The sequence below is a fragment of the Saimiri boliviensis genome, chromosome 2, assembly GCF_048565385.1.
Source record: "Saimiri boliviensis isolate mSaiBol1 chromosome 2, mSaiBol1.pri, whole genome shotgun sequence".
Classification (NCBI taxonomy): Eukaryota; Metazoa; Chordata; class Mammalia; order Primates; family Cebidae; genus Saimiri; species Saimiri boliviensis.
The window spans coordinates 3,297,440-3,321,061 of record NC_133450.1 but is presented as its reverse complement, the minus strand read 5'-3'; the positions used below and the strand labels follow the sequence as shown (position 1 = coordinate 3,321,061).

The 23,622-nt window shown below is 43.9% G+C and overlaps 1 protein-coding gene and 1 long non-coding RNA gene across 2 annotated transcripts in view; one reads left to right on the top strand and one right to left on the bottom strand.

Annotated features, from left to right (window-relative positions):
* Window positions 1-18,787, top strand: part of LOC141583463 (uncharacterized) — a 29,547-nt gene extending 10,760 nt beyond the window's left edge. Inside the window, exon 3 of the long non-coding RNA XR_012516077.1 lies at window positions 17,117-18,787. This is a non-coding gene — a long non-coding RNA (uncharacterized LOC141583463). The remainder of the gene's footprint in view (window positions 1-17,116) is intronic.
* PTPN9 (protein tyrosine phosphatase non-receptor type 9) overlaps window positions 1-23,622 on the bottom strand; it is a 98,557-nt gene that overhangs the window by 14,483 nt on the left and 60,452 nt on the right. Inside the window, exons 6-8 of the mRNA XM_039468926.2 lie at window positions 18,782-18,892; window positions 15,705-16,033; window positions 2,649-2,742 (exon numbers count right to left, since the gene is read on the bottom strand). Coding sequence (XP_039324860.1) covers window positions 2,649-2,742; window positions 15,705-16,033; window positions 18,782-18,892 — 534 coding nt within the window. The remainder of the gene's footprint in view (window positions 1-2,648; window positions 2,743-15,704; window positions 16,034-18,781; window positions 18,893-23,622) is intronic.

Here is a 23,622-nt window from a genome sequence, read left to right as displayed (position 1 = left end):
GTCACTCAGGCCTGGAGTGCAATGGCGCAATCCTGGCTCACTGCAACTCCTCCTCCTCCTGGGTTCAAGTGATTCTCCTGCCTCAGCCTCCTGAGTAACTGGGATTATAGGCACCTGCCACCATGCCCGCCTAATTTTTGTACTTTTAGTAGAGATGGGGTTTCACAATTTTGTTCAGGCTGGTCTCAAACTCCTGACCTTGTGATTAGCCCACCTCGACCTCCCAAAGTGCCTCCACCAGTGCCCCTAAAAAGATGACAGGCGTGAGTACCACGCCCGGCATGAAGAGCAGATGTTAAGGGTTTTCCCACCACACAAGGGAAACATGTGAAGTAATGCATATGTTAACTAGCTTGACTTAGCTACTCTGCAATGCATACGTATTTTAAAATATTACACTGTATACCATAAATATATACAATTTTTATCCATTAAAATTTAAAAATAACTAAATGTCAGGAAACAGAATGAGAAAAATAACCCCAAAGGCAGAAATACCCTGAGAGTATGGAGTCCCCAAAGCTAAGCAAATAATTTTGTTTCACTTTCCCTGTCCCTCAAAGTAAATAATTTAATGTCAAAATAAATAAATAAATAAATAAACAAAATAAAACAAAAAAACCTAAATATTCCATTTGCTGTAAAAATAAAGCCTCCACTAATGTTTCAGTAATGAGAGGGACTACAAATCAGACAATGATCTTCACAGTAACCACAGGATGACAAGAAGAGTCTCCGGCAAACTAAGATTCACTCATTCACAGATAAGTCCCGAGTGTCTGACACATGCCACGCACGGTTCTAGGTTCTGGAGACTGGAAAGTCAACAAAGTGGATGAATACAGATATCTCCTACTCCAGAGCCCCAACTCAACCACTGCGCTCCACTCTTTCAGCACATATACAATGATGATCTCAGCAGTACTGATGAATTTACCCTCCAGCCAGCCAGTCTCAGATCAAATGCTCCTGCAGGAAAATCTCCAGGGGTCCTGGACAGGACTATGAATTAGGTTTACATGCTTGAAACAATAGGGACAAGAGAATTGGAAACCATAATCCTGGGGTCCGAACCCGCATATCATATGTGCCCAAATACAAGGCAATGATTTTCCAAAACTTACCCCTAGATAGAGAAGGGATATAACAAATCCTTATAATGTGTTCATGTTAAAGAGGCACTATTTAAATTACTTTACCTTCAACAACACCTCCGTCAATGCTGCATTGTTTGTTGGTTTGTTTTTTTCCGAGATGGAGTTTTGCTCTTGTTGCCCAGGCTGGAGTGCAATGGCGCAATCTCAGCTCACTGCAACCTCCACCTCCCGGGTTCAAGAGATTATGTTGCCCCAGCCTCCCGAGTAGCTGGGATTATAGGCATGCGCCACCACACCCAGCTAATTTTGTGTTTTTAGTAGAGACAGGGTTGCACCATGTTGGCCAGGCTGGTCTTGAACTACTAACCTCGTAATCCACCTGCCTCAGCCTCCCAAAGTGCTGGGATTACAGGCGTGAGCCACCGCGCCTGGCCATGCTGGGTTTTTTTGATGCTTAGAGAGATCACCTAACAAAACTGGTATTATCAGAAGGGGAAAAAAAGATGATAATAACAATTTAGTAATTGATCTCAAAATTCTAAGGTTGTTGCTATAAACAAGTTATATTAAAAAGGAATTTATGGCCAGGCACATTGGCTCATGCCTGTAATCCCACCGCTTTGGGAGGCCAAGGCGAGAGGCTTGCTTGAGCCCAGGAAGAACTGGCCAACAGAACTGGCCCAGGAGGAACTGGCCAACAGAGACCCTATCTCTACAAAAATTTTAAAAAATCAGCCAGGTGTAATGACATATGCCTATAGTCCCAGCTACTTAGGAGGTAGAGGTGGGAGGATCGCTTGAGCCCAGGAGTTCAAGGGTGCAGTGGGCTATGATCAAGTCACTGCACTCCAGCCTGGGTGACAGAGTGAGACCCTGTCTCTATTTTTTTTTCAAGGATTTTACAAAAGAATAAGTGAATGAATCACATTATAGAGGATGCATAAGATGCAAGATGAATTAAAAAACGTGACAGACGCTAAAGTTAAAGTTGTATGTGAAGTATTTGAATAAAATGTTCACTAAATATCTGTTAATAGATTACATATGAGGTTTTCAATATATAATAAATTTACATATTAAATAATATAGTCATTTGACCATTTCGTCTGTATCCCTAGACATTTATGTATACGTAAGTTGTCCACAATTTCCCCAGATACAGATGGAGAAATCAGAGGTCACTTACAATCAAGGCTGCCTTGTATTGATGCATATATACTCACCAAAGGAATTGGACTCTATGACCATAACTTTACAACTAAGGAGTAAAAGGAGAAATAATTTAACATCTACGAAGCACTCATAATATATCAGACCTTGCACTATCAGCATTCACATAATAATGTCATTTAATTTCCACTCGATACTGTGAGGTGGGCGTTTGAGGACTTGCCTATGGTCATAGACTAGTGTGTAGCAAAATATGAACTGAAACCTAATCTCTCCGGCCTTGGAGTCTACTTTCATGCTACTATAGTATTAGTAAGCTTCACTTTGGAAGAAGCTCAATTTCCCCCAGTGCACCTGGAAAGATGACATTGATCTGTCTACCTGAGTATGGCCACTTCGCTTTGTTAGCTTCACTCTAGTTTGGTCCAGGCAGGGCACATCCCCATAACGATTCTTCTCTAGGTTTCCTGGAGACCTGAAGGAAATGAAACAAACAAGCAAGCAAGAATAAAGAAAAAGTGGGAACAGTATGTACGTACAAAGTCTGATCATGCAAAAGGAGTGTCAGTTACTCCAGGGGTGGAGACATGGAAGCTTTTCAATCTCTGGCCCATAGGGTTTCATATCATTTAACATTTTTTATGGTAAGTACATACTACTTCTAAAAATAAACATATCGCCTTTCAAAAGAGAGAGGGAGGTCAGTCACCGTGGCTCACACCTTTACTCCCAGGACTTGGGGAGGCAGAAGGATTGCTTGAGGCCTGGAGTTTGTAATCAGGAAATGTAATGCGAGCCTATCTCTACAAAGAAGTTAAAAAATTAGCCAGGCCTCATGGCACACACCTGTAGTCCTAGCTACTCGGGAGTCTAAGGTGGGAGGATCACTTCAGCCCAGGGAGTCAGGGCTGTAGTGAGCTATGATGGTACCACTCTACTCAAGCCCAAAGAAACCCTGACTCTGAAAAAAAAGAGAGGCCGGACTTGGTGGCTTATGCCTGTAATCCCAGCACTTTGGGAGACCAATGTGGGTGGATCACCTAAGGTCAGGAGTTCAAGACCAGACTGGCCAAGAATGATAATGCCCCATCTCTACTAAAAATACAAAAATGAGCCAGGTGTGGTGGTACACACCTGTAATCCCAGCTACTCAATAGGCTGAAGCAGGATAATCACTTGAACCTGGGAGGTGGAGGTTGCAGTGAGCCAAAATCGCACCACTGTACTCCAGCCTCAGTGATAAAGACTCCATCTCAAAAAAATGAAATAAAATAAAATAATAAAAAATTTAATTTAATTTAAAAAGAGAGAAAGTGGGGATGGGAGTCCCCACTCCCAATTTCTACCTTGATAGAAATTGGTACTAAGAAGCGGGGTGCTCCTGTAACTAAAAATGTGGAGGCAGATTTGGAATTGGGTAATGGATAGAGCTGATAGAGTTTGGAAGTGCATGCAGAAAAAGCCTACATTGCTATAAGCAGGCATAAAGGGCAAGTCTAGAGAGAAAACTAACATAATGCAAAGAAAAAAATCATTTAAAAAATGATGTAACAAAAAAAATTCCTAGAACTGAATAACAAGCCTTCAGATTAAAAGAATCTATCAAGTAACCAATGCAGTAAGTTTTTTTTTGTTTTTGTTTTTTGTTTTTTGTTTTGAGACGGAGTTTTGCTCTTGTTACCCAGGCTGGAGTGCAATGGCACGATCTCGGCTCACCGCAACCTCCGCCTCCTGGGTTCAAGCAATTCTCCTGCCTCAGCCTCCTGAGTAGCTGGGATTACAGGCACGCGCCACTATGCCCAGCTGATTTTTAGTATTTTTAGTAGAGACGGGGTTTCACCATGTTGACCAGGATGGTCTCGATCTCTTGTCCTTGTGATCCACCCGCCTCGGCCTCCCAAAGTGCTGGGATTACAGGCTTGAACCACCATGCCCGGCTGCAGTAAGTTTTAAAAGAGGATCTACACTAAGGAACATCATTGTGAATTATTATTATTATTATTATTATTTTGAGACGGAGTCTCACTCTGTCCACCAGGCTCAAGTGCAGTGGTGCGATCTTGGCTCATTGCAACCTCCGCCTCCCAGGTTGAAGTGATTCTCCTGCCTCAGCCTACTGAGTAGCTAGGATTATAGGAGCATGCCACCATGCCTGGCTAATATTTATTTATTTACTTATTAATTTTTTGAGATGGAGTTTTGCTCTTGTTGCCCAGGCTGGAGTGCAATGGCGCGATCTCGGCTCACCGCAACCTCCACCTCCTGGGTTCAAGCGATTCTCCTGCCTCAGCATCCTGAGTAGCTGGGATTATAGGCGCGCGCCACCACACCCAGCTAATTTTGTATTTTTAGTAGAGACGGGGTTTCGCCATGTTGGCCAGGCTGGTCTTGAAGTCCTGACCTCAAGTGATCCACCTCCTTGCTCCCAAAGTGCTGGGATTACAGACATGCGCCACCACACATGCCCCAATTTTTATATTTTTAGTAGAGACGGGGTTTTGCCATGTTGTCCAGGCTGGTCTTGAACTCCTAACCTCAGGTGATCTACCCTTCTTGGCCTCCCAAACTGCTGGGGTTACAGGCATGAGCCACCATGCCTGGCCTCTTTCAATTCTTTTAAATGATTTACTGTTTTTCTTTTTTCTTCCCTGGACATTTTGTTTAAGAAATTTAGGCTTGGTGCAGTGGCTCACCCCTGCAATTTCAGCACTTTGGGAGGCCGAGAAGGGGAGATCACCTGAGGTCAGGACTGGGAGACCAGCCTGGCTAACATGGTGAAACCATGTCTCTACTAAAAATACAAAAATTTGCTGGGCATGATGGTGCATACCTGCAGTCCCAGCTAGTCAGGAGGCTGAGGCAGGAGAATCACCTGAACCCGGGAGGTGGAGGTTGCAGTGAGCCGAGATTGTGCCACTGCACTCCAGCCTGGGTGACAGGAGTCATAAATGAATGAATGAATGAATGATTGGAGAAATAATAAGATCAGATAATTCACAGCATCACTAGTAATCGGAATGGCATTGCCTTTAAAAATTCTGAGATAAAATTATTTCCAACCTAGAGTTCTATACTGTAGCAAAACAGAATAAAGGTAAAGAAAGAAGGTGATCTACAATTAGGAAAGAAGATCCAACAAAGGAAACAGGGAAAATTGCAAGATAAAAACTAAGGAGCAAGCCTAGATAATAACCAACCACAGTTTAGACTAGAAAAGGAAAAAAGGTTCTGAAAGTGAGTCTCTGGAAAAAAAAAAATGGAAGCAATTGATTATCTGATACATTCAACCACTTAGAAACTAATGATGACAGTGTAAAATAAATCTGATTAGGCATATAGAAAAATAATGAAGCAAGGTGGCTCATACCCATAATCCCTGCACTTTGGGAGGCGAAGGTGGGCAGATCACTTGCGGTCAGGAGTTTGAAACCAGCCTGGCCCACATGGCAAAACCCTATCTCTACTATAAACACCAAAAAAAAAGTTAGCAAAGCAAGGTGGAGAGTGTCTATAATCCCAGCTACTGAGGAGGCGGCTGAGATATGAGAATCGCTTTAACCCAGGGTGCAGAGCTTGCAGAGAGCCAAGATCGTGACATTGCACTCTAGCCTGGGCAACAGAGGGAGACTCCGTCACAACAAAACAACAACAAAAGAAAAATAATGAGGATAGATACACAGAAAACCAAAGGAAATGAAAAAATCAGGTAATTAACTCCAGAAGAAAAAAAATTGAATTGATATTATTAGGCCAGGTGTAGTGGCTAATGCCAATTCCAGTACTTTGGGAGGCTGAGGCAGGTGGATGGCCTGAGCTCAGGAGTTTCAGACCAGCCTGGGCAACATGGCAAAACCCTGTCTCCACCAAAAATACAAAAAATTAGCCAGGTGGCCAGGTGCAGTGGTCACACCTGTAATACCAGCACTCTGGGAGGCTGAGGCCAAAGGATCACCTGAGGTCAGGAGTTTGAGACCAGCCTGGCCATATGGTGAAACTCTGTCTCTATTAAAAATACAAAAATTAGCCAGGTGTGGTGGCAGGCACCTGTGATCCCAGCCACTTGGGAGGCTGAGACAGGAGAATCGCTTGAACCTGGGAGGTGAAGGTTGCAGTGAGCCAAGATCCCACCACTGCACTCCAGCCTGGGCAACAAAGAGCGAAACTCCGTCTCAAAAAAAAAAAAAAAAAAAAATTAGCCAGGTGTGGTGGAGCGTGCCTGTGGTCCCAGCTACTCTGGAGGCTGAGGTGAGAGAATCGCTTGAGTTTAGGAAGCGGAGGTTGCAGTGAGCTGAGATAGAGCCACGGCACTGCAATCTGGGTGACAGAGTGACACAGCCTGTCTCAAAAAAGGCCAGGTGCAGAAGCTTACACCTGTAATCTTTAGCACTTTGGGAGGCCGAGGCAGGCAAATCACCTGAGGCCAGGATTTTGAGACCAGCCTGGCCAACATGGTGAAATCCTATTTCTACTAAAAATATATTATTTCTTTAAAAAAATGGTTCAGATCTGATTTGGCTCCTTCTGAGTTCTTTTTGTTTCCTAATCTTAAAAAAAAATCTACAAAATGCGCCCATTTTTCCTCAGTTAATGTGAAGTGTGAAAAAGATTGCACTGACATGGCTAAGTTCCTCAGTTATGGATGGACTAAATGGCTAGTATGACACAGGTATCTTAAACTTGATGGAACTTATGTTGAGAAATAACGTTTATATTTTAATCTTTCAAAATAATTGCTAAATATTTGATCATTTCATAGTAGTCCATGTAGCTCTCCAGTAAAAATAATTTACATAGTCCTAAAATGTACAATGACTACTGATTCAATTTAAGAATGTTACATATAATTACTGTATACTGGAAGAGTAGTCAAAAGGAAAGTGGAGACATAGTATAAGAGCTAAATGCCCACCTACAATAAAACTCAGTGAAAAGTATCATAAGTGTGCTTTTTTTTTTTTGAGACAGGGCCTCACTCTAAAGTGCTGAGATTACAGGCGTGAGCCACTGTGCCTGGCATATGATAAGCATTTTAATTTAGAATTAGGGATGAAATACCAGAGAAAACAGCTATAAGAGTTGAAAACATGATTATAGGTAGTGTAACTGGGGGTAAAACAGGATTTGGCTATTTATTTTGTCATCGCTTTTCTTTTTTAGTACTTTTTGGTTTTGAAAAAAATTATTTGTATACATTAACTGAAAGCAAAGAAATTACAAAGGTCACACATATAAAATAATACTCTATATCGTTCATGAGTAAGCAAAATGAACTAGAAAGAAACACCATATTCATACTAGTAGCTGCTTATGATAAGTGGGGAGAGGTACAGAAGAGGATTACAAGGAATTTCAACTTTATAATAAATTATTTCTCTTATATAATAATAAAAAAGGCAGCTGGGCACAGTGGCTCATGCCTAAAATCCCAGTGCTTTGGGAGGCTGAGATGTGAGAATCACTTGAGCCCAAGAATTTGAGACCCGCCTGGGCAACAGAGCAAGACTTCATCTCTACAAAAACTTCAAGAAAATTGGCCAGGTGTGCTAGCCCATGCCTCTAGTCCCAGCTACTAGGGAGGCTAAGGCAAGAAAATCACTTGAGCCCAGGAGGGTTGAGGCTGCCATGAGCTATCATAGTGCCACTGCACCTGCACTCCAACCTGTGTGACAGAGCAAGAACGTGTCTCTCTTAAAAAAAAAAAAAAAAAAAAAAAGGCCAGGTGTGGTGGTTCATGCCTGCAATTCCAAGATTTTAGGAGGCAGAGGCAGGTGGATCACCTGAGATGAGTTTGAGACCAGCCTGCCTAACATGGCAAAACTCTGTTTCTATTAAAAATACAAAGAATTGGCCAGCCACGGTGGCTCATGCCTATAATCCCAGCACTTTGAAAAGCCAAGGCAGGCAGATCACCTGAGGCTGGGACTTTGAGACCAGCCTGACCAACATAGAGAAACCCCATCTCTACTAAAAATACAAAATTAGCTGGGTGTGGTGGCACATGCCTGTAATCCTAGCTACTCAGGAGGCTGAGGCAGGAGAAGTGCTTGAACTCAGGACTGCGGAGGTTGCGGTCAGCCAAGATCGCACCATTGCACTCCAGGCTGGGCAACAAGAACGAAACTCCATCTCAAAAAATAAAATAAAATAAAAATTAGCTGGGCATGGTGGCAGGCACCTGTAATCCCAGCTGCTTGGTAGGCTGAGGCAGGAGAATTGCTTGAACCCAGGAGACAGAGGTTGCAGTGAGTCAAGGTCATTGCACTCCAGCTTGAGCAACAAGAGCGAAACACCCTCTCAAAAAAAAAAAAAAAGATAAAGCAAATATAACAAAATATTAACCATAGTGTTGATTCCATGGTACAAACATATAGTAATTTGCAGTGTCATTCTATGTACCGTTCTCTATCTTAAAAAATTTCAGCCAGGCATAGTGGTTTATGCCTGTAATCCCAGCACATTGGGAGGCTCAGGCTGTTGGATTACCTGAGGTTAGGAGTTCAAGACCAACCTAGCCAATATGGTAAAACCTTGTCTCTACTGAAAAAAAAAAAAAAAAAATTGCCAGGCATGGTGGCAGATGCCTGTAATCCCACCTACTTGAGAGACTGAGGTGGGAGAATCACTTGAACCCAAGAGGTGGAGGTTGCAATGAACCAAGATCACGCCTCAAACCTGGGTGACAGAGCAAGACTGTCTAAAAGAAAAAAAAAAGTTTCTCCCTTCCCATACAAATATGCCTAGTGAATAAACGCAATCCTAAAAGATTACATACAGAATGTATGTATGTAATTTTTCTTTTTTTTTTTTTTTTTGAGACAGAGTTTCACTCTTGTTACCCAGGCTGGAGTGCAATGGCACGATCTCGGCTCACCGCAACCTCCACCTCCTGGGTTCAGGCAATTCTCCTGCCTCAGCGTCCTAAGTAGCTGGGATTACAGGCACGCGCCACCATGCCCAGCTAATTTTTTGTATTTTTAGTAGAGACGGGGTTTCACCATGTTGACCAGGATGGTCTCGATCTCTTGATCTCGTGATCCACCCGCCTCGGCCTCCCAAAGTGCTGGGATTACAGGCTTGAGCCACCGCGCCCGGCCTGTATGTATGTAATTTTTTATAAGTTTTATATAATGTTATTTTATATAACAACAATTTGGAAAAGACAAAATTATTCAGAAATGGAGAACAGATTAGTGGTTGCAGGGGTTAGGAATGGGGAGGTGGTGGGAAGGAGGTGTCTGTTTATTAAAGGGCAACGAAGCCAAGCATGGTGGCTCAAGCTTACAATCCCAGCACTTTGGGAGGCCAAAGTGGGTGGACACAGGTCAGGAGTGTTTGAGACCAGCCTGGCCAACACAGTGAAACCCTGTCTACTAAAAATACAAAAATTAGCTGGGTGTGGTGATGGGTGCCTACAATCGCACTTACTTGGGAAGCTGAGGCAGCAGAATCGCTTGAACCTGGGAGGCAGAGGTTGCAGTGAGCTGAGATTGCCCACTGCACTCTAGCCTGGGTGACAAGAGCAAAACTCAGTTTCAAAAAATGAAAAGAAATTAGCCAGGCATGGTGGTACATGCCTATAGTCCCAGCTACTTGAGAAGGTGAGGCAAGAAAATCACTTGAACCTGGGAGGCAGAGGTTGCAGTGAGCCAAGATCATGCCATTGTACTCCAGCCTGGGTGACAGAACAAGACCCTGTCTCAAAATAAATGAATAAATAAAAATTAAAATATTGAAGGGCAACAAGGGGAGCCTTGTGTTGACAGAGCTCTTTGTATCTTGACTATGGTGACAGATACACAAACCTACATGTGACAAAACCACACAGAAGTAAGTACAAACAAACAAAGTAAAACTGGGGAAGTCTGACTCAGATTGGTGGACTGTATCAATCTTAACACTCTGGCTGTGATATTACAGTACAATTTTGGAAGATGTTACCATGGAATAACTGTAGAAAGGGTGCATGTGATCTGTCTCTATTATTTCTTACAACTACAAGTGAATCTACAATTATAAGAAAAAGTAATAAGAGAAAAGGGTAGGCTGGGCGCGGTGGCTCGAACCTGTAATCCCAGCACTTTGGGAGGCCGAGGCGGGTGGATCACAAGGTCAAGAGATCGAGACCATCCTGGTCAACATGGTGAAACCCCATCTCTACTAAAAATACAAAAAAATCAACTGGGCATGGTGGTGCGTGCCTGTAATCCCAGCTACTCAGGAGGCTGAGGCAGGAGAATTGCCTGAACCCAGGAGGCAGAGGTTGCGGTGAGCCGAGATCGCGCCATTGCACTCCAGCCTGGGTAACAAGAGCGAAACTCCGTCTCAAAAAAAAAAAAAAAAAAAAAAAGAGAAAAGGGTAAGAAAGTCTCTTGGTTCAGGGGAATCCTGGGTAAGAGTGAATGTACATTGATATCCACTTCATATTCCAGAATTCCAAGGGAAACATAGTTTGTTCTGTGTAAGTAGCTCTACTGGGAGTTGGTGTAAGACGGAGGCCTGGGGCTGATGAGGATTCTAGGTTCTAAATAATAAATTGGGGAATCAATCATTCAACAGGCAAGACTAGGAAGTCCTCTCATTGAATGAGGGATCTGTTCTCTGATTGTCAAATGGTAGCCGGTTTGGATAATGACAAGAAGATCTAAACCCACTTATTGAGTGGAGGGGGGAGACTCCATAGTAGAAATGACATCTCAAGGACCTCACAGCAGTTGGTAGCTGCAGAAGCACCAAGAGCAAGGTAAAGAATCCCTAGGATAAGTGTGCATCCTCTTGGATCAGCCTAGCAAGCCTCCCTGCTCCAATGTACTTCCCTCATTCAAGATGCAAGAGAAGCCGGGCACAGTGGCTCATGCCTATAATCTCAGCACTTTGCAAGGCTGAGGCAGGCAGATCACCTAAGGTCAGGAGTCTGGGATCATCCTGGTCAACACAGCAAAACCCCATCTCTACTAAAAATACACAAATTACATGGGTGTGGTAGCACACACCTGCAATTCCATCTACTCAGGAGACTGAGGCACAGAATGGCTTGAACCCGGAAGGCGGAGGTTGCAGTGAGCCAAGATCGCACCATTGCACTCCAGTCTGGGCAATAGAGTAAGACTCTGCCTCAACAACAACAACAACAAAAACTGTAAGGGAATAACTGTTGATACGTTTGGGAAAGAGAGTGGATGTAAACAGGGGGTCTGGTAGCTGGGCGTGGTGGCTCACACCTGTAATTCCAGCACTTTGGAAGGCTGAGGCAGGAGGACCACTTAAGCCCAGAAGTTCGAGACCAGCCTGGACAACATAGAGAGACTCTGTATCTACAAAAAATAAAAAAGGTTAGCCAGGTACGGTGATCTCAGCTACTCAAAAGGCTGAGGCAGAAGGATCAACTGAGCGTCGAGAGGTTGAGGCTGCAGTAAGCCATGATCACACCACTGCACTCCAGTCTGGGCGACAGAGCAAGACCCTGTCTCTAAATAATAATAATAAAAATAATAAAAACAATAAAATGAAATAAAAAATAAATAAAAACAGGGGTCTGGAGCTAGTAGGGAAGAAACAGCTGTATGGGAGAAAATACTTTCCCTTGTTGATACATGATCTGTGTGTCCCCTTTTCCTCCTCTTATTTTCCTTGGCATGCTTGCTCTGATGGACCTCTTCCTCAAGTGCCTCTTCTCTCTTACTTTCCCTATCTCATTATTTTCTCCAACGCATTATTTTCCCTCTTTCCTTTGCTAAAAGACTCTATCCCTGCATGTTATTCAGAGCACATTGACTAAGCTGGACAGGAGTTAAAAGAGAGAAGAGGTACTCACAGAATCCTGGATTCCTAAAACATTTAAGCTACAAAAGTAGGTGAATATCAGAGTCCAACAGTCACATATTACACAGAGGAAAACTGAAGTGCCGAGAAGGGAAATAACTTGTGTCATTCACAGATGGTATTTTTGGTTAAGCTGGAATATAAGGCTGGGACCCACTAGGACAGCTTCCCTAATTTTCTTTTCTTTTCTTTCTTAAGACAAGGTATTACTCTGTCACTCAGTCTGGAGTTCAGTGGCATGATCACAACTCACTGCAGTCTTGACTTCCTGGTATCAAGTGATCCTCCTGCCTTAGCTTCCCAAGCGGCTGGGACTACAGGAGTATGCCACCATGCCTGGCTAATCTTGTTGTTTTTTATTTTTGTAGAGATGGGTTCTTTTTTTTTTTTTTTTTTTTTTTTTTTTTTTGAGACGGAGTTTCGCTCTTGTTACCCAGGCTGGAGTGCAATGGCGCGATCTTGGCTCACCGCAACCTCCGCCTCCTGGGTTCAGGCAATTCTCTTGCCTCAGCCTCCTGAGTAGCTGGGATTATAGGCACGCACCACCATGCCCAGCTAATTTTTTGTATTTTTAGTAGAGACGGGGTTTCACCATGTTGACCAGGTTGGTCTTGATCTCTCGACCTCGTGATCCACCCGCCTCGGCCTCCCAAAGTGCTGGGATTACAGGCTTGAGCCACCGCGCCCGGCGAGATGGGTTCTTGCTATGCTGCTCAGGTTGATCTCAAACTCCTAGGCACAAATAATCCTTCTATACCATGTACTCTCAAAGTGCTGAGATTACAGGCATGAGCCACTGCAGCCACTTATAGTTTCTATAGTTTTCAACAGACATAGCTCACTAGTTGGAGAGAGATTTCTGAGGCAGCCAATTAAAACATGGTTAGAGAAATGAGAGCAACAGTAATCTGACCAGGTGGAGTGGCTGACCCCTGTAATCCCAATACTTTGGGAAGGCGAGGCAGCATGATCACTTGAGTCTGGGAGTTTGAGACCAGCCCAGGCAACATGGCAAAATTCCATCTCTTCAAACAATAAAAAAATTAGCTGGGCATAGTGGCATATGCCTGTAGTGCCAGCTACTCAGGAGGCTGAGGTAAGAGGATTGCTTGAACCTAGGAATTTGAGGAAATAAAAAGAACAGAAGAAAAGAAAAGAAGGCCAGGTGTGGTGGCTCACGCCTGTAATCCCAACACTTTGGGAGGCCAAGGCGGATGGATTATGAGGTCAGGGGTTCGAGACCAGACTGGCCAATATGATGAAAACCCAGCTCTGCTAAAAATAAAAATTAGCCAGGCGTGGTGGTGCATACCTGTAATCCCAGCTACCTGGGAGGCTGAAGCAGGAGAATTGCTTGAACCTTGGAGGTGGAGGTTGTAGTGAGCCGAGACCATGCCACAGCACTCCAGCCTGGCAATAGACCAAGACTCTGTCTCAAAAAAAAAAAAAAAAAAAAGAAGAAGAAGAGGAGGAGGCGAAGAGAAAAGAAGAGGCTGGGTGTGGTGGGTCACGCCTGTAATCCCAGCACTTTGGGAAGCTGAGGTGGGCGGATCACCTGAGGTCAGGAGTTTGAGACCAACCTGGCTGACATGGTGAAACCCCATCTCTACTAAAAATACAAAAATTAGCCAGGTATGGTGGTGCATGCCTGTAATCCCAGCTACTTGAAAGGCTGAGGCAGAGAGAATTGCTTGAACCCAGGAAATGGAGGTTGCAGTGAGCCGAGATCGTGCCATTGCACTCCAGCCTAGGTGACAGAGCAAGACTGTCTTAAAAAAAGAAAGAAAAAAAAAAAAAAAGAAAGAGGGAGGGAGGGAAGCAGGCAGAAAGGAAGGAAGGAAGAATCTATGTCCTGTGGCCAACAATAGTTACCAAGTACTTATGAGCCAGAGTTATGAACTAGCCAGATGGGATTTTTTTTTTTTTTTTTTTTTTTTTTTTTTTGAGACGGAGTTTCGCTCTTGTTACCCAGGCTGGAGTGCAATGGCGCGATCTCGGCTCACCGCAACCTCCGCCTCCTGGGCTCAGGCAATTCTCCTGCCTCAGCCTCCTAAGTAGCTGGGATCACAGGCACGCGCCACCACGCCCAGCTAGTTTTTTTGTATTTTTAGTAGAGATGGGGTTTCACCATGTTGACCAGGATGGTCTCGATCTTTTGACCTCGTGATCCACCCGCCTCGGCCTCGCTACAGGCTTGAGCCACCGCGCCCGGCGATGGGATTTTTTAATTTGTTTTTGAGACAGAATTTTGTTCTTGTTGCCTAGACTAGAGTGCAATGGCACAATCTCAGCTCACTGCAACCTTTGCCTCCCATGTTCAAGCAATTCTCTCTGCCTCAGCCTTTCACGTAGCTAATTTTTTGTATTTTTAGTAGAGACGGGGTTTCATCATATTGGTCAGGCTGGTCTCAAACTCCTGATCTCAGGTGATCCACCAGCCTTCGCCTCCCAAAGTGCTGGGATTACAGGTGTGGGCCACCACACTGGACGTGCCAAATGGTTCTGTGATAGGATTTGGGAAGAGTGAAAATTTTAAGAGGTTAATGTCCTATGAGGCAACTGTACTCTCTTACTGACTATGGATTTTTTTTTTTTTTGCTTTTGAGACAGAGTCTTGCTCTGTTGCCCAGGCTGGAGTACAGTGGTGCAATCTCAGCTCACTGCAGCCTCCACCACCTGGGTTCAAGAAATTCTCCTGCCACAGCCTCCTGAGTAGCTGGGATTACAGGCGCCTACCACCACACCCAGCTAACTTCTATATTTTCAGTAAAGACAGGGTTTCACCATGTTGGTCAGGTTGGTGTCAAACTTCTGACCTCAGGTGATCCTCTCGCCTCAGCTTTCCAAAGTGCTGGGATTACAGGTATGAGTCACTGTGCCCAGCTGACTATGGATTATTTTAAGTGTACCAGATACACCTCCTTAAGAGGTAATGTTATGCCATGTTATGGGGAGAAACTGCCCAAATGAACAGACCAGCATTCGCTCTGAGAACAGGAATAGAGAGTAGCCTATTTTGAGCCTGCCTTTTTATTTATTTATTTTAGATGGAGTTTTGCTCTTGTTACCCAGGCTGGAGTGCAATGGCGCGATCTCAGCTCACTGCAACCTCTGCCTCCTGGGTTCAGGCAATTCTCCTGCCTCAGCCTCCTGAGTAGCTGGGATTACAGGCACGTGCCACCATGCCCAGCTAATTTTTTGTATTTTTTAGTAGAGATGGGGTTTCAACATGTTGACCAGGATGGTCTCGATCTCTGGACCTCGTGATCCACCTGCCTCGGCCTCCCAAAGTGCTGGGATTACAGGCATGAGCCATCATGCCCGGCGAGCCTGCCTTTTTAAAAACACTTCCATTTCAGGAAAATATCCAAAAATATGTCCAACAGGGTTGCCCTGTTGGTACCAAAGATCTCCAGAAATTTCAGAGCATAGGATGATGGTAAGAAACATCAAAGCAGAAAGTACCTCTTTCTGCATGTGAGAAACCAACATTTAGGTGAGAGTGACGCTCCTTAATGAAAGGAGAGGTCTCTGGTAAGCAAGTGAGGGGTGGAAGGAACCAGAGCCCGCCAGAAGCATCTTGGTAACCAACCGCTGGCCCAAACCGTTCCTACTTACATGGAACAGTGGAAAGTGCCAACGGGGTTCTCACGACGAATGTCTTCGTATTCCTCATAGATTCCTTGCTTTTGCCTGGCGTTAACATAGTCCACCAGCTCTTGGATAGTCATAGCATGGGGACCTGGAACATGTACCGAGTCCCAGTCTAAGGCAGGAGGGAGTGAGAACAGGATGATCTCATCGAAGGGATCTGGGTGGCCATTCACCTGGGGTAGGAACTGGAAATTCCAAGTGGCGAGATCAATTTTGACGTACCCACCCAGGTTTTCCGGAAGACACTCCCTGGGCAGGTGCTGTGTGACCTCAGATGTCTTTAATATCTGAATCTGGAAGGTCAGAAAGAACCACGTGAGTATGTCGGGGGAGGAAAAGGCATACAGAGAGTGACAAAGAATAAATGTGTTTCTATGAGGTCTGGAGGATGGGAGGAGATTTTCTTGAAATACAAGGTATACTCGTAAAAGTTGTAAACTGCATTTCATCTGCCTGAGAATTAAGTCCTCTGAATTTGCCAGATAAAAGCATGAACTCCCAGAATATATATAAAATTCACTCCTGGAAATAGGGACATTGTTATACATCTTCTGAAAGGATGATATAGTGAACAAAGGCTTTATACTATTAACAAGGCTTCCCAGCATCTCTGCGTGCTGGTACTCTTTTTTTGGTCACTAAGAATGCATAGGTAGTAGTTATTTTTGTCAACCCCATTTTCAGACAACCAATTCTAAGACCTGTTAGCTTGTGGTTTACTCAGCTTGATATAGGGGTTCACAAAAATAGGATTATCTATGAAAGCAAGCCACCCAGAAGCAGGGTAGCCCAGGAAAAATGTTGGATAGCACTTTTTTTTTTGGAGGCAGGGTCTCAACATTTTCACCCAGGCTGGAGTGTAGTGGCATGATCACAGCTCACTGCAGGCTCAACCTTCTGGGTTCAAATGATCCTCCCACCTTGGTCCCTCAAGAAGTTAGGACTGCCGGGCGCGGTGGCTCACGCCTGTAATCCCAGCACTTTGGGAGGCCGAGGCGGGTGGATCACGAGGTCAAGAGATCGAGACCATCCCGGTCAACATAGTGAAACCCCGTCTCTACTAAAAATACAAAAAATTAGCTGGGCATCGTGGCACGTGCCTGTAATGCCAGCTACTCAGGAGGCTGAGGCAGGAGAATTGCCTGAACCCGGGAGGCGGAGGTTGCGGTGAGCCGAGATCGCGCCATTGCACTCCAGCCTGGGTAACAAGAGCGAAACTCCGTCTCAAAAAAAAAAAAAAAAAAAAAAAGCTGGGACTACAGACACACAGCACCACCAACCCCGGCTAATTTTTTGTAGTAATAGTAAGACTTAATTCTGCTCCCTGCTTGGACATTGCCATGCTGGAACAAACTAGCTTAACTGGTTCTCCTTAGGATCTCTGTGGAATGGGGATGCTGCTCCTCCTAAAATCTCATCTCTTTTGCATCGGCTCTTCTTGGAATGCCTTCTTTTCCTCCTCTGCCTCATCATGGACCAGCAGAGCTCACCTCTTCTGTGAAGTCTTCCCTGACTGCCTCAGGCAATATGCTCATCTGCGTTCTTCCAGAGCCAAAGTCCTCACATGTGTATCTCTGTCTTCCCTATCAAGACCATGAGCTACTTGAAGGTAAAGACTGTCTCACTTAATTTTTAATGATCAGGAACCAGTGCTTGGACTACAAAAAGTACTTAATTTATTTTGAGTTTACATATGCATGTATCATTCCTGTAATTCAAGAGCAAGGACTTGCCTATGGAGTTCTCTCAAAGAGTTACCTTAGAAAAGATCTCTCTGGCTGGCAAGGTGGCTCACACCTGTGATAGCAGCACTTTGGGAGGCCAAGGAGGGTGGATGACCTGAGGTCAGGAGTTTAAGACCAGCCTGGCCAACATGGTGAAACAGCATCTCTACTAAAAAAATATAAGAATTAGCTGGGCATGGTGGTGGGCACCTGTAATTCCAGCTATTTGGGAAGCGGAGGCAGGAGAATCACTTGAACCCTGGAGGTAGAGGCTGTAGTGAGCTGACATTGTGCCATTGCACTCCAGCCTGGGTGACAAGAGTGAAACTCCATCTCAAAAAAAAAAAAGACTTTCCATCCTGTTTGCCAAAAAAAAAAAAAAAAAAAAACCAAAAAAGAAAAAAACAGAAAAGATCTCTCCTACTCTTCATCATTAGGTCTCTAAGTAGCTTCTGCAGAACCGAATGTCTATGCTCTCATATGTCCTGTCTTTCAATGGCTGCAATCAGTAACTAAGACCATAAATCCTTTATCATGGACCACTCAGGAGATTATAGCAGAATTAGTTTTTGGTTTTATTGTAGTGATGGGGTCCCACTATGTTGCCCAGCCTGGTCTCGAACTCCTGGCCTTAAGCTTCCCGCTCAGTCTCCCAAAGTGTTAGGATTATAGGTGTGAGTCACTATACTCAGCCCAGAATTAATTTTGAATGCTTTTGAAATTGGGAAACAACAAGATGTTTTTGAGAAAACAGTGTTTTGAAAAACATGTTTTGAGAAAACATGAAAAACAATGTTTTGAGAAAACAATGCCAGGAATAAATATAGAAAGAGACATAATGAAAAACTCCCCTCCACAACCCTGGTGGTCAAAGGGATTGAATGATGTTTCCAGTTGAACAAATTCAAATGCCAGTTCAGCTAATGCGATTATATTACAAGCTGCTAAGTATTAAAGGGCTATGCAGCACTAGGAAAAATTTTGGAAGTAGGGGCCATCCTAAGTTACCTCCAGGACACATTCCTTCAGTACCATCTTATGCAAGGCGCTACAGAAAGTGAGAGCCAGATAAACTGTGCCTAGTTTCGAACTTCAAGAAGCTTGTAGGACAGTAAGAGCGGCAGTGTGTATGAGCTGTATGAGCCGACTAATGCATCAGGCAGATAATGTGAGTGAATGCACTAACAGAAGCAGAACATGCTCTAGGAGACAAACCAGGAAGATTTTTTGAAGGTCCCATTAATTGGGAGGAATTCACCGGTAGAGATGAGAATGTATCTATTCTCTTCCAAACAAAAAAGGGCGAGCTTGCCTTACCCTCTCCCGGACTTTGTCCTTCAGGAGGAGGCTGATGATGGAATAGGGCACTCGGAACCATATGGGTGCCCCCACAATCAGCACCTTCTTCAAACGAGCTGGAAAGGCTCCCTGTGGAAAAAACACATGAGGATTGGAGGGTAATGGAACCTGCGACTCTTCAAGCCCACAGTTAAGGTTTTCTGCTCTTCTCTCCATTCTTACCCAGCAGGGGGAGTCTACAGCCTAATTCAGGTTTGACCTCAGCAGCTAGAGAAAGTGGTTAAACAAAATAAAGAAATTAGAAGCTGATTTTCCTTTAAAAATAACAATGTTAAGTTCTTGTCTACCATAAGCTTTATGGATCAAAAGCTATTCTGACTTCTCATCTCAACAAAAATCCTACACACATCACACATCAGCATACGTATATGCCTCCTAAAAAAGTTCTGTTATTAAAACCTGAAGGAAAAATGAGATTGTGAATAAACTGAACATTAAACATTTCCTGACCAGGCGTGGTGGCTCATGCCTATAATCCGGGTGCTTTGGGAGGCCAAGGCGGGTGGATCACCTGAGGTCAGGAGTTCGAGATCAGCCTGGCCAACATGGCAAAACCCGGTCTCTACTAAAAATACAAAATTAGCCGGGTGTGGTAGCACGCACCTGTAATCCCAGCTACTAGGGAGGCTGAGGCAGTAGAATCACTTGAACCCAGGAAGCAGAGGTTGCAGTGAGCTGAGATCACACCGGTGCATCCCAGCCTAGGCAATCAGGGAAACTCTGTCTCAAAAGAATAGTAATAGTGGCCGGGCACAGTGGCTCACACCTGGAATCCCAGCACTTTGGTAGGCCAAGACAGGCAGATCACCTGATGTCAGGAGTTTGAGACCAGCCTGACCAACATGGAGAAACCCTGTCTCTACTAAAAATACAATACTTAGCCAGGTATGGTGGCGCATGCCTGTAATCTAGCTACTCAGGAGGCTGAGGCAGGAGAATCACTTGAACCGGGAAGGCAGAGGTTGCAGTGAGCTGAGATCGTGCCATTGCACTCCAGCCTGGGCAACAAGAGCAAAACTCTGCCTCAAAAAATAATAATAATAAATAAAAATTTTAAAAATTTCTCTTTCATAACTTTTCATTCAGTCTGATAATCTGTGTATGTATAATCTTTTTTTATCTATTAGTTCATCTATGTATTTACCAATCAATAAATATAATCTAACACGCACTATGGCAAATGATATCTAAAAAAAAGGAGATAGCCTGATCCACACAAGACATAAAGATGAAAAATCATTCATTCCTAATCCACAGTAGTTAGTTTTTTCGTTTGGTTGGTTGTCCTGTTTTTGTTTTGTTTTGTTTTGTTTTGTTTTAGAGACAGAGTCTTGCTCTGTTACCCAGGCTGGAGTGCAGTGGCACAATCACAGCTCACTGTATCCTGTACCACCCAGGCTCAGATGATCCTCCCACCTCAGGCTCCCAAGTAGCTGAAACTGCACCATTACACTAGACTAATTTTTGTATTTTTAGTAGAGACAGGGTTTCACTATGTTGGCCAGGCTGGTTTCAAACTCCTGACCTCAAGTAATCTGCCTACCTTGGCCTCCCAGAGTGCTGGGATTATAGGGATTGAACCACTGTTCCCGGCTTGAAGTTCTTAATTTTGATATGGTCAAATGTATTAATGTTTTCTAGTTAGTGTGTTTTGTGTCTTAAATCCTTTTCTACTTTAATGTCAGAAAAAGTACTATTTATTTTTTACTGCTGTGCCACTGATTCCACCATGTGCATTAATTTTTCTAAGTTGTTTCTTTTATTGAAATATCCACAACAAAACTGACTTTTTTTTTTTTTTTTGAGATGGGGTTTTGCTCGTTACCCAGGCTGGGGTACAATGGCGTGATCTCGGCTCACCGCAACCTCCGCCTCCTGGGTTGAGGCAATTCTCCTGCCTCAGCCTCCCGAGTAGCTGGAATTACAGGCACGTGCCCCCATGCCCAGCTAATTTTTTTGTATTTTTAGTAGAGACGGGGTTTCACCATGTTGACCAGGATGGTCTCGATCTCTTGACCTCGTGATCCACCCTCCTTGGCCTCCCAAAGTGCTGGGATTACAGGCTTGAGCCACCGCGCCTGGCCCAAAACTGACTTTTTAAATCATTTTTTCCTCCAAGATACAGAGTTCACTATTGTTGCCCAGGCTGGAGTGCGTGGCGCAATCTCGGCTCACTGCAACCTCCACTTCCTGGCTTCAAGTGATTCTCCTGCCTCAGCTTCCCAAGTAGCTGGGATTACAGGCATGTTGCACCATGCCTGGCTAATTTTGTATTTTTAGTAGAGACAGGGTTTCTCCACGTTGGTCAGGCTCATCTCAAATTCCCAACCTCAGGTGATCTGCCTGCCTCAGTCTCCTAAAGTGCTGGGATTACAGGCATGAGCCACCACGCCCCGCCTTAAACCATTTTAAGTGTACCATTATTGGTGTTAAGTATGTTCACGATGTAGCCATCACCACTATTCATTTTCAGCTATTTCATCCTTGCAAACAAAAACTCTGTACCCATTAAACAATGTCTTCCTATTCCCTTCTCCACCTAGTCCCTAGTAACCTCTGTTCTACTTTTTGTCTCTATGAATTTGCTTATTTTAGGTCCTTATGTTAGTGGAATGCTACTATATTTGTCCTTTATTTATTTATTTATTTATTTATTATTATTTTTTTAAGATGGAGTTTCACCCTGTTGGTCAGGCTGATCTTGACCTCAGGTGATCTGCCCACCTTGGCCTCCAAAGTGCTTGGATTACAGGCATGAGCCACCGTGCCCTGCCATATTTGTCCTTTTTTGTCGGGTTTATCCTCCTTAGCATAATGTTTCTAAGGTTAATCCATATTATGGCATGTCTCAGAATTACATTGCTTTCTAAGGCTGAATCATATTTCATCATAAATATACTACATTTTGCTTATCTATTCATCTGCTGATGGTCATTTGGGTTGTTTCCACTTGTCCACATTTGAGGAGCTATTTTCTTTTAAAATGTTAAACTTTTGTTTTTGTCCTTTTGGTTTGTTTGTTTGTTTTGTTTTTTTGAGACAAGGTCTTACTCTGTTGCCCAGGCTGGAGCGCAGTGGCACCATCATGGCTTACTGTAGCCTTGACCTCCTGGGCTCAAGTGATCTTTCCACCTCAGCCTCCCAAGTACCATGTACTACCATGCCTATCTAATTTTGTATTTGGTACAGATAGTTAAATCATGTTGCCCGGGCTGGTTTCAAACTCCTGGGCTCAAGCAATCTGCCTGCCTTGGCCTCCCAGTGTTGGGATTCCAGGCGTGAGCTTCCACGCGTGGCCTATTTTTGTTACTTAAGACTTTAATCTATCTGAAGTTCATTTTTGAACATAGTATGAGATGTAGGAATCTGACATTTTTTTCTATATGGGTAGCTGTTTTGTTTTTGACTTTTACATATTAAAAAGTCCCTCCCTTCCCCAACTTAGACTATTTGTCAGTTTCAACAAAGTCACAATATCCTGTGGAGTAAATATGCCATAAGTAATTTAATTAACCACATAACCATCATTCTGATTATTCAGTTTGTTTTCAGGCCTTAATCATCCTGATATGCTCATTTTACCTTTTCCTTTTAATTTTCTTTTTGAGACAGAGTCTCCCTTGGTCGCCCAAGCTGGAGTGTGGTGGCATGACCTCTGTTCAAGGGTTCAACCAATTCTCATGCCTCAGCCTTCTGAGTAGCTGGGATTACAGACGTGTGCCATCATGCCTAGCTAACGTTTTTGTGTTTTTAGCAGAGACAGGGTTTCACCATGTTGGCCAGGCTGGTCTTGAATTTCTGGCCTCAAGTGATCCACCTGTCTCGGCCTCTCAAAGTACTGGGATTACAGGAATGAGCCACTGAGCCTGGCCTCCTTTTAAATTATTTTAAGAAGCTGTTTCTAAAACTGAGATTATTTGGCTAAAGATTATGAATATTCTTTTTTGTTTTTTTTTAAAGACAAGATCTTATCACCTGGGCTGGAATGTAATCATACAATCATAGCTCACTGCAGCCTCATATCCTGGGCTCAAGTGATCCTCCTGCCTCAGCCTCCTGGGTAGCTAGGACGATAGGCACACACCACCACGAGCTGCTAAATTTTGTACAGACAGGGTCTTGCTATGTGGCCTAGACTGGCCTTGAACTCCTGGCCTTACATAATTCTCCCACCTCAGCATCCCAAAGGGCTAAGATCACAGATGTAAGTCACGGGGTCAGCTTCTTTCCAGTTTTAAACTTTATTTTTAATTATCTAAAATAAATGTGCAGTAAATACTCTTTTTATAAATCTTTGTTTTCCTGATTGTTTCCTTAGCATATAATCTCAGAGATAGAACTCATCAAAGGCTATGTGCATTTTCAAGGATTTATAAGGCCAGATGCCTTCCAAAAGGTGTTACCAACTTACTGAACTGACAGGATATGAGGGTGCTATACAGTCATTTATTTATTAGAAAAATGAACAGAACTTTAAAAATATGTATTTTAAGGCCGGGCGCGGTGGCTCAAGCCTGTAATCCCAGCACTTTGGGAGGCCGAGGCGGGTGGATCACGAGATCAAGAGATCGAGACCATCCTGGTCAACATGGTGAAACCCCGTCTCTACTAAAAATACAAAAAATTAGCTGGGCATGGTGGCGCGTGCCTGTAATCCCAGCTACTCAGGAGGCTGAGGCAGGAGAATTGCCTGAACCCAGGAGGCGGAGGTTGCGGTGAGCCGAGATCGCGCCATTGCACTCCAGCCTGGGTATCAAGAGCGAAACTCCGTCTCAAAAAAAAAAAAAATATATGTATTT